General features: G+C 38.7%; 1 protein-coding gene across 1 annotated transcript; it reads right to left on the bottom strand.

The window, feature by feature from the left end:
• Positions 1–3,714: 3,714 nt before the first annotated feature.
• LOC131618431 (DNA damage-repair/toleration protein DRT100-like) lies at positions 3,715–5,162 on the bottom strand. Its single transcript, XM_058889653.1, has one exon. It carries the CDS (start codon positions 5,098–5,100, stop codon positions 4,003–4,005), a length of 1,098 nt encoding a protein of 365 aa, XP_058745636.1. The 5' UTR covers positions 5,101–5,162; the 3' UTR covers positions 3,715–4,002.
• Positions 5,163–11,456: the final 6,294 nt, after the last annotated feature.

Genomic DNA, 11,456 nt, shown 5'->3' with positions numbered 1-11,456 from the left:
CTAACTTATTTTTTTTTAATCGTTTTCTTTTGTTATATATTTAAGTCTTATTCAAAAAATAGAAAATTTCTTTGCCAACCTCCCAACCTTCTAGTTAACCTCTGGTGAAAAACCCAAACTACCCCTGACTTCGGAAATAAACTTCCGAACTGCATGAAAAAGGTGTTTTCGGAAGTTCATCTCCGAAAGCGCCTTTTTTTTTAAAAAAATTGTCTTATTTCGGAAGTTCATTTCCGAAAACAGCATTTCGGAAATGAACTTCCGAAACAATGCGCGTTCTGCAGATTAAGCAGAACACTCCCCCTCCCCCATTCATTTACCCTAATCCAACATCAAACAACACCAAAGGCGAAATTTTGTTAAAAGACTTCCAAGGCAACATCAAAGGCTCCAACAAGCTTCCTATACTACATTAAAAAGCACTCCAACCTCTTCAATCGGTAAGCATTATGAGTTTTAGATCTATGCTTAAAATTGATATTAGGGTGTTTACAAATAGGAAAATATGTATTAGGTTAGGTTGGTACTGGTATTTAGGATGTTTAGAATGTGTAGACATAGGTTTAAAGTTTGATTTTGGGGTCTGCCATTGTAGGTTGCAGAAAAGCTCTGCGCAGGGGTGTTTCGGAAGTTCATTTCCGAAAACACCTCCATCCCAGTTTCGGAAATGAACTTCCGAACTGTATCAGAAGTGCATTTTTTTTTGTTTTTTCATTTGTCTCGCATATTAATCGATTTCGATTGTTTACAGGAACATGTCAGGCAACCAGCCAGCACGCATCAGACAGGGCAGGGAGTCCCAAACTGCGTCGGCTAGACGCGAGCGGGCGGCGGCGCAGCTGGCGTCGACACGCGGGCGGGGCCGGGGACGCCGTGTGCACGTTCCACAGGACTTGGTGGAGAGTTCATCTGCTTCAGGCTCTAGGAGTAGGCTGGCTCGGGTATCTTCTTCCCGCAGCGAGAGGAGGAGGATGAGGATGAGGAGGAGGAGGAGGTCATACCGGATGTTGACCCTCCAGTCGGGGAGGAGGAGGAGCAGGAGGAGCAGGAGGTGGATAGCTATCCGGGAGGGCCTTTTGACACTTCCCTGCTGATTCACTACCAGGATCACGTCGCTCGGCGGATCTGGGAGGGAGAGGTATTTTTTTTAACTTAGCCGTTTATTTGTCACCATTTTTTATAATTTTACCGTTTATTTCTCGCTTATTTGTTTTTTTTTTGTAACAGGAGAGAGAGCCATTGAAAATGGTGAACCACTCCAGGAAGATTTTCGGTCTGTTTAAACCAGCAGCTCAGTGGTTTAACGACCATGTGCGAGGTTCAGGGCTTAGCGGGCTCTGCATGACCGGGTACACCACCATCAGCACCGGCATGCAGGGGGCATTTGTGGAGCGCTGGCACAAGGAGACGTCTTCTTTCCACTTGCCGGTGGGGGAGTTGACGATCACCTTGCATGACGTCCAGTGTCTTCTCCACCTGCCTATTAGGGGGCCGCTGTTGGACCACTCCAGGATCCAGAGGGTCGAGGCCATTGAGTGGATGATGCACTATTTGGGCCTGCCGCACGAGGTTGCTCACTTTGAGTGCGTCACGACTTGTGGGCCTCATGTCCGGTTCACTACACTGAACATCTATTTTGAGTTCCACCTGGACGCGGCGGCCGAGGCCGAGCAGGAGGATAACGACCTATTCAGGGAGTACCACCGCGGCTGCGCTCTCCGGTGCTGGTACATGCATGTGGTAGGCGCTGCATGCTTTGTGGACAAGAGTGCCAGGTACGTCGACGTGGCCTACCTCCGCTATTTCATGGACCTGGATACCGTTCACCAGTGGAACTGGGGTCAGCTACTCTGGCATATCTCTACCAGAAGCTCAATGAGGCCTCCAACTGGAGGACGAGGCAGTTGGTCGGATCCTGCACACTGCTTACGGTACGTTTTATTTTAATACATTATCATATTTATTTATTTATATATGTTTCGTATTTAATTTTAATACATTATCTTGTTTCTGTTTCAGAGCTGGATCATCTCCTACTTCTCCCGCATCCACGGCTTTCACATCGATCCTGCTTACGTGGACGCCATGCCCAGGGCCGCCAGATACGCTCTCCACAGGGGGAACGATGCGGTGGGACCATACCGTCTGTACTTGGACCGCACGATGCACGACGACGTCACCTGGAGGCCGTTCGTCGACTACGCTCAGATTGTCCCCTTTGACGGCATTGCTCTATATTCAGGCTGGTTGGCATGCGGGACCGGCATCATGGTTCGATATCTCCCTGAGCGGTGCATGCGTCAGTTCAGATTCGTGCAGCGGATACCCAGGTCACCCTTTGAGGCTGCTCCCGACACTGTGACTCGAGTGCAGCTCACTGCCATATGGGAGCATTGGGAGGATCATGTGGTACCGCTGGAGTACCGTCTCACTCGGGTCACCCAGGACTGGCACAGTGAGGAGGGATACGTCACATGGTTCTACCGGGTGTCACATCCTCTTCTGAGACCCGACGTTCCCGGCGCTCCTAGGCCAGCACACGAGGAGATCTTGGAGAACCAGCAGGCCGAGGATGATCACGCCATTGATCTCATGCCGATCTGCCAGCGGATATCGATGCTTGGGCGGGACGCGTTGGGTCGAGGTATCGTGGAGCGGGGCGGTCCAGAGGCAGTCACCGTGATGGAGATGATCGTCACTGATGCGGACCGTGCGGCGACATACAGGCGGCAGAGGAGGTCTCAGGGGGAGAGGTTTAGGCACACCCAGTAGTGGTCGGGTTTATATATTTTTTGTTATCTGATTGTATCTTTAGCACACTATTTTTATTTTTTTTCGGTTTGTATATATTATTTTCATCGGATTAGTATTTTTTTATTTTTATTTATCATATTAGTATTTTCAGTTTATCTATTGCTTATTTTATTTGGCGTTTGCGTTTAATTAAAATGCGAGACTGTTATGAAAAACATAAAAAAAAAACACAGTTTCTGCATAATTCAGAAGTTCATTTCCGAAGACACCCCCCATGAGGTGTTTTCGGAAGTTCATCTCCGAAGACACCCCCATGGGGTGTTTTCGGAGATGCACTTCCGAATTAAGGAAATTTTTTAAAATAAAAAAGCGCTTCGGAAGTTCATTTCTGAAGCAGGGGTATTTTAGGATTTTCGCTGGGGGTGACCCCATAGGAAGGTGGCGAAAGAAAAAACCAAAAAATAACAATGAGATGACCCATTCAACACTATCACTATTTAGTTAAGGTGATATTGCATTTAGCCAAAGTTATAATTAAAAGAACTGATCTCCCTCTTCAAGGGACCAAATCTATAAATATATAACTTAATAGTTTGTTCATACTATCACGTATTTTTACAGACTCTCATTTGATTGATCGTAGATCAGCTCTATATTTTTCTTTTAAACATATTTTCTTGAATTGTTGGAAACCATTACAAATATATTACTTATATTATATGAGAATTAATCACCCCAAACCCACACCAAAGTATCTTTTATAATCCATCTTTTATCACTTACATATCTAAATATTATTGGTCTATTATAATCCTCTACCACAAGTGCGACCTACACATTATAAATCTAGAGATCCAAGCATACATAGTATATCAATTATATGGCCATCTAACCATAAAGTTCTCTAAAACACGAGGATTTATGTTGTAGAATAAAAAGCAAACCCGACCAAAAGGATCATAATCCAAATCATTCACGTTGCAAAGCAAACTCACATCACATGCAATTACACAACAATATTCCAACTTTGCTTGACCGATGTGTTTCTGTATGCACATATGCACATGCAACCATAAACATATCATGTGATTGGCATCTCACATCTGCACCCATATTTTTGTCCACTATAGTATAGTATTACATTACATGACAAAAACATATTACATCAAATTCAAAATCACACTTAACCTTCACTTCACCTTAATAATAATAATAATAATCAAATAATAACAATTAACAACCCAATAATTAACAAGTCTTCAATGGATTTCCACATAAACAATCATTGTTGTTAAACGACGCCGCATCGAGATGATCAAATGGAGAACCGATTGGTATAGTTCCACAAAGATGGTTATTGCTAATATCCAAATGACCCATAAACTTCGCTGATGATAACGAACCGGGTATCCGACCCGTTAAATTATTAAAAGATAAATCAAGAACCATGAAATAGGATTTCGACCCAAATACATCGGGTATGGGTCCTTCAAACCCATTTCGGCTCAAATTCAGAATACCCATACCCGTATTGCTTAATAAAGTAGATGGTATTTTACCAGTCATAGAGTTACCATCAAGTTTTAAAGTGGATAAAACCCGCATTTTTCCGAGGCGAACCGGAATCAAACCGGTTATCTTGTTTGATGATAAATCCAAATCTGCGAGCCGGTTCATTTTAAGAACCGAATTAGGAATGGAACCAACTAGTTGGTTTCGACTCAGCAACGCGCGGCTCAGTCGACGGAGTCTCCCGAAATCGGCGGGTAACTCGCCGATGATTTGGTTGTTGCTAAGGTCAAGGTGCATGAGACTAGAGATTCTGACGATCGACATCGGAATCTCGCCGGAGATTGCATTGTCAGCGAGGTTCAAGACAGTGAGTTTCTGGAGCTTTCCGATGTTTCCCGGAATGTCGCCGGAGATTTGGTTTCCGGTGAGGTCGAGAATTCGGAGTGAGGAAAGAGAGGTAATACAGGAAGGTATTTCGCCGGAGATGGATTTCCAGTCGGCGATAATCACGGTGGTGAGCTCGTCAAGTTTACAAATCTCCGGCGAGATGTTTCCGGTCATGCTGCCGGAGTGAGTGATGTTCTGGAAGATTGGATCTTCGGAGTCGCCGCGGAGGTTTATGTCGGTAACGCGCCATGTGGTGGGGTTGCAGCTGACGCCGTGCCATCCTCGGCAGCAGTCGTAGCCCGACCAGGTGTTGAAGATGCCTAATTTGGGCTCTGTTAGGGCAGCTTTGAAGGCTAAGAGGGCTGCCCGGTCTGACGGAGGGCAGGACTTAACGGTAGAGATGACAGTGAAGAGAAGAAGAGTTAGCAAAGAGAGTGAGGAAGCCATGTGTTTGTATATGTTTGTTCTCACTACTGCACTGCAATGGAGGATGAGTTTGCATGTGTCATTATATAGATTTTATTCTATCGTATTCGTGGTTGTTTCTCTTAGTGGAGGAAAACCATCCCATAGTAAATCTAAGGAACAGTGAGATTTAATTTAACAATAAAATACTTTATATTTTAATGAAATGCGTGACATTTTTATTTACCGAAATAAATTACTTAAATTTTGATTGAATACTTTTATTTTTATTTTGGGGACAACTCCATTATCCTGCATAAATAGTAGGATAATTTTACCTACATGAGTGGGTCTTATAATTATAAATTCATCCCTATATCATTAACGACGAGGTAATAGTTCTCAATACACCTAGATCCCAAATGCTTGCAGCTTTTAGAAGAACTTCATGAATATAAGAGAATTTCTTCACCCACCTCCTAACCTTCTTGCTCACCCCTAGTGAACTTACAACACTACCCCTTGTTTCGGAAGTTCATTTTCGAAAAGGTACTTTTTTTTGAAAAAAAGGTGTTTTCGGAAATGAACTTCTGAAAACGTGTTTTTTTTAATATAAAATATTGATTTCGGAGATGCATCTCCGAAATAAAGTTACATTTTCAGAAAATGTGGTGTTTCAGAAGTTCATCTCCGAACTCACCCCCTTGGAGGAATTCGGAAATGCACTTCCGAAAAAAGGTCTGGACAGAAGAAAAATAACAAACAAGAACGATTTGCTTTATTTAATCGGATGAAGACGATGGAGGAGACGCTGCAACAGGTTAGAAAGTCTTGATCCTCTAGAAATCCATACCACATTGTAACTTACCAACATAATAAACAACAACAAAAAACTTATGAGCAAACTATACTTACATCATAGTGGTGTAGATCCTTATCAGCCACTCGCAACTGAAAATGATTAGCACGAACTTGAATTTTCCTTCCCAATTTTCCTTCTGAGACGACGGAGCCGACTCTAGAGTAGCCTTCTGTTTAACTTCGGCAGTCAGGCTCTCGATGGAGATCAGAGCCGAACTCAAGGAAGCAACCGGCGCTGCGACAGATGGAACAAACGGCGCTGAAATAGATGGACGAACAACCGGAGCTGCAACAACAGACGGAGGAGAGGTAACCGGGGCTGGAGCATATGACGGAGGAGGTGGATGTCCGGAGGAAGAAGGCAGTAACAAGAGATAGAAAACGTTAAAGCAAAGAAGAAGACTTAGGATCGAAAATGATTTGGGATATTTTGAAAGAAAAATGGTGGGGAGAAGGAAAAGGGAACTTCGAAATTTCAAAAGGTTTTTTATTCTTTTAAATAGGGCGTGGCTGTGGAGCTTCCCAATTTTTGTTACGTAGGCTTTTAAGTAGGAAAGTGTTACCACATTTCTTAGAAGGTAATCGTCTTAGAAGGCTTACGTAGGCACATGTGTCCACATTTCTTACCTGATCAGGGGACATCATTACAAAAAAATCAAACAAAGGGGTGCGCTGGGAAAGTCAAAGTTCTATGTTTATAATCCAGAAGATGGATAGTGTTCGCGGCGATGAAATCCAAGAATCTACATATTGAAATCAGAACAATCCAAAAACTAAGATGATAAATCCAATACAAAAACTCTGTGCGATACAATCCGAAATCAGAACAAAACAAAACAAAACACGTCAAACAAAACAAAAACACGTTATTCTGCCCGACGAGCGTTACAAAATACACATCAAACAAAATAAAAACACGTTATTCTTCCCGACGAGCGAACTCCTCCGAATGAAGATAATTATACCAATCCTCATCCCACTCAGTATCAGAACCATCAGCGTTGATCACGCCTAAAGACTGAGTCTGCACGTCCGAGCCATGGACCCCCAGGGGACGAGAAGCAGAACCAGTCAAAACCTTCTTCTTCTCCTTCACCTCCTTCACCTCCTTCTTTGAAGAACCCTTTCTTCCCTTAGCGCCACCCATTCCTGCGTAAAAATGAAGAAAGAAAGGTCCATGAGACCTCCTTTTATAAAAGAAGAAAGGGACACAAACTTCAAAGAAACAGGCACAATAAACAAAGGCGTTAAAAATAAAGTACTTGCAAATTAAAACGGACACTCCCTACCCTCTCTAGAAGACGCAGTCCTGCGTGCTGGTTGATTGTCTGACATGTTCCTGTAAACAATTGAAATCGATTAATATGCGAGACAAAATAAAAAACAAAAAAATTTGAACTTCTGATACATTTCGGAAGTTCATTTCCGAAAACTGGGATGGAGGTGTTTTCGGAAATGAACTTCCGAAACACCCCTGCGATGGAGTTTTCTGCAACTTCCATGGCAGACCCCTAAACCAAACTTCAAACCAAATCAAAATGCTTCTAAACAACCTAAATACTACTAACAACCTAACCATATATCATTTATGCAATTAAAACCCTAAATAACATGCATTTGAATAATAGATCTAAAAATTTCAAAACTTACAAAGTGTTAGGATTGAGGGCTTTTGAATGTTGTTTAGCAGTGTGATTGGAGCCTTGATGCAGCTTTGGAATTCTGTTTGCACAAATTTTCGCCTTTGCCACTTTTTGTTTTGATTTAGGGTAAATGGTTGGGGGAGGGGGAGTGTTTTGATAAATCTGCAGAAATCGCAGTATTTCGGAAGTGAACTTCCGAAATAATGTTTTCGGAAATAAACTTCCGAAATAAGTCAATTTTTTCAAAAAAAGACGCTTTCGGAAATGAAATTCCGAAGCAGGGGTATTTTAGAATTTTCGCTGGGGGTGACCCCCCATAGGGAGGTGGCTAAAGAAATTTTCGAATATAATGGCACTAAAAAATACAATAAACTGAAATGAACTTATTTTCGTCTCCTAAAATGTTTTTCAAAGAGAATATTTAGCTTGTGATTTTGTGAATGTTAAAATTGTGAAGTACTAGTATGTACTATTTTGATATTAAATAAAATAAAATACATACTATTTTAAATTGTGTCAAAATAATTCACATAAATGAATTTAAATTATAAATATATAGAAGTAGAAAATAAATTAAAGCCAAAGTAGTACTATTTAATAGTTAATATTAATTTTTTAAATAAATATTTAATATGTGAATATATATATATATATATATATATATATATATATATATATATATATATATATATATATATATATAAACATAAAGTGCAATACATAAATTATATAATTAATACTTAATTAAAGAAATCAATCAAAATTTAAAATCAGTAAAAATATGAAAATTTTGGTAATACACTGTAGTATTTGGGAAAAAAATATTTATAAATTTTTTATCTAATCAACTTATAATCTTTATTATGTACTTGCGGTGAATACAACACTGTAGATCCTGTCTAATTTATTTTTTAGAAAAAAAAATGAAATTTAAAAAAGTAAAACATTTTACTTTTTTTATTTTTTAAGAAAAGATTTTAAAAAGGTCAATTTATATTACAAAATAGTAAATTTGTTTTCAAAAAATTTAATTTTTTAGGTTAACTTTTTTTATATTAGTTATAAGAAAAATTTAATAACATTTTTTTATTTTAATGTATTCGTAAATAAAATTAGTTAAATAATTTAAATTGGTTTTTAATTTAAATTTAATTAACTAAATTATTTATAATATGTGATTCAATTCCTTAAACATTTTTAAGGATTTAAGTCTCATGTTCCCCATCTACTATTGTCCCTTCATGGTTTTTTATGTGAATTTAAAATCAAATATGCACGTTGATGTGTATTATCTCCCAATTGGATATGCCAATTATGAGTTGATCTATCAAATCAAACGGGTTGGCCCATGCTCAGGACAGGAGTTTGGTTCCTAAAATTTCAAAAGGTACACAATTTATCAAGCATAAGGCCTGTAAGAAAGAGATGCTTTATGAGAGTATCCAACCTACTAACACGCCCGACATGTTTATATGCATTCTTGGATCATCCCGGATAAGATGGACAACTAGCTAGTAGTCATACAACGCTTACTTAATTAACTTATACATAAGCTGTCATGTCTATAGTGATAAATAAGACAATTTTTACTTGAAGCGTAATGCTTTTAAAGAGCACTTAGACATAAGATAATCTTAATAAATAATTGGGCATTCTCATATTATTGAAAAACATCACAAGGTTTAGTCTTGATCACAAAGTCATGACACCACACTACATCATGAAGCGTTGAATGGATCATGTCCCAACCTTTTAGCTAAATTTGATTTTCCTGAATATTACTTTAAATGTTGCACAATAATTATACGTGTTATTATTTTATCACTTTTTTTATGAATTATTTTACCATTTTGAAAGTTTAATGGAATTTGCCTAAAAGCCACCATAAATATACCAAAATTCATTTTTAGTCTCCCAAAAATTTATCTTCAAATAATTATTCTTGTAAATTTTCCATTCACGCCAATGGTACCTCCAATTAACGTCAATTGACGGAGGATAACATGGCATAACATCTGGCACGATATTGTGTCAAAGATGATGTCGTGACGTTCCACATGACATTTTTGAATTTTTGTCATTAATAAATTAAATAGAGACAGATAGATTGGACATTAAGTCTCTTGCAAAAGTTGAAAAAGATGAAGATTCATGGAAGAAATCCAGAAACTGCCACCAAAACAGAAACCTTGAATCTGTCACCAAAACTTAGAATTTTTCAGTAAAAATGTCCCAAAAGATGACGATTCATGACAAATATTCATAACTTGCCACTAAAACCAAGAATCTATCACTAAAATCAAGAATCCGTCAATAAAATCCAAAACATCATCACTAAAATAAAAATTCAAATTCAAATTACAAACATTGAAATTTTCCATTTTGAAAATAACTATTTTGAACCTAATTATATTCATTTTCTTAATATAACAAAATCCAAAAAATTATTTAAAAAGTCATATTATTTTGACTAACATATACTTTATTAAATAAAATAAGCTATAATTTAAAAGTTGTGCTTATAAAAAAAAACTACAATTTAAATTTTGTGAATATAATAATGAATTGTATAGCCTAACAAGCAGAAAATCTGATGCATACTTGCCGGCAAAAAAAGATGACAAATTGAACAAATTACTACTTGCATCATGCTACAAAACACATATTAACAAACCGAAGCATACTTATACTCGATATATCATGGAGCTCAGTTTTTTTATAAGCAAGTGATGATATAAAGAGAGCACTAGGGGTACTCTAAACCCGCTTACAAAAGACGAGAACAAAGCTCGGACAAAATATTACCCACCAACTGAAACTATCCTTACTACAACAAAGGATTTTTACAAAAATCATAATTGTTACATTTGGAATAGGGAATCTTACCGACACAAGTCCACCTCCACACCTTAAGTTTAATGTTCCACCCTAAGTTTGCGACGCAAGGTTTAATTTCATTAAAAATAATGTCATTCTTGTGGCTCCAAATGCACCCCAAAACGATCAACCAAATCCTACTCGATATTCCCTTCCTCATTCTCCTAACCCGATTATCCTGCATCCAAATATCCAGACTAGACGCCAAATCCCCTCCTAAAGCCAAACTACCACCTAACCACTCAAAAACTCATGACCAAACCAATTTAGAGAAAGAACATCCTAAAAATAAATGATCAATGGATTCCTCTGCTTCCAAACAAAACGCACATTTAAAATCATCAGGATTATTGATAATACCTCTATGCTTCAACATTTCCTTTATAGGTAAACGATTGTGCAAACTCCTCCACCCAAAAGCTCTTATTCTGAATGGTGTCGGCGCATTCCAAATGAAAACAAAATCAGCAGTAGCAGAATCGACTACACCTGTCCCTGCAAGTGAAGAAAACAACACCTTATACCCGCTCCTAGTCGTATAGCCTTCCTGCTCACCATGCTGCCACACAACCACGTCCACGGCGGGACATACCAGAATCAAATTTGTCAAGTAACAACGCAGATTTTGCATCTGTCCATGAAGATCAGGCATTATATTCGCGATCCCCAAATTGCCCCACTCCCAGCCGTTTTCAGACCACTGACCGAAGCTTCCAACATATCCATCCTTCGTGCAGCTGGCATGAAAGAGTTGCGGAAACAAATCCAAAAGCCTTCCTCAAAATTCCAATAACCACTCCAAAAGGTGATCTCCAAACCAGATCCCAAAATAAACCTGCAATAGTTTAGTAAACCAGAAACAAGAGGAGAAGGAGAAGCATTCTCCAAAGACAGAATATCAGTCCACCAACTGGACTTACTCAAACATCTAGCTGAGCCATCATGGAGCTTAATTAAATCAGACACGAGTTTCAAGATATCTAATTATTTAATTATAACATTTATATGTAAACGATT

Source organism: Vicia villosa, linkage group LG7, assembly GCF_029867415.1.
Source record: "Vicia villosa cultivar HV-30 ecotype Madison, WI linkage group LG7, Vvil1.0, whole genome shotgun sequence".
In the NCBI taxonomy this organism is placed as follows: Eukaryota; Viridiplantae; Streptophyta; class Magnoliopsida; order Fabales; family Fabaceae; genus Vicia; species Vicia villosa.
Note: the sequence above shows the minus strand (reverse complement) of the source record. Positions and strands in the feature narration are given on the sequence as shown.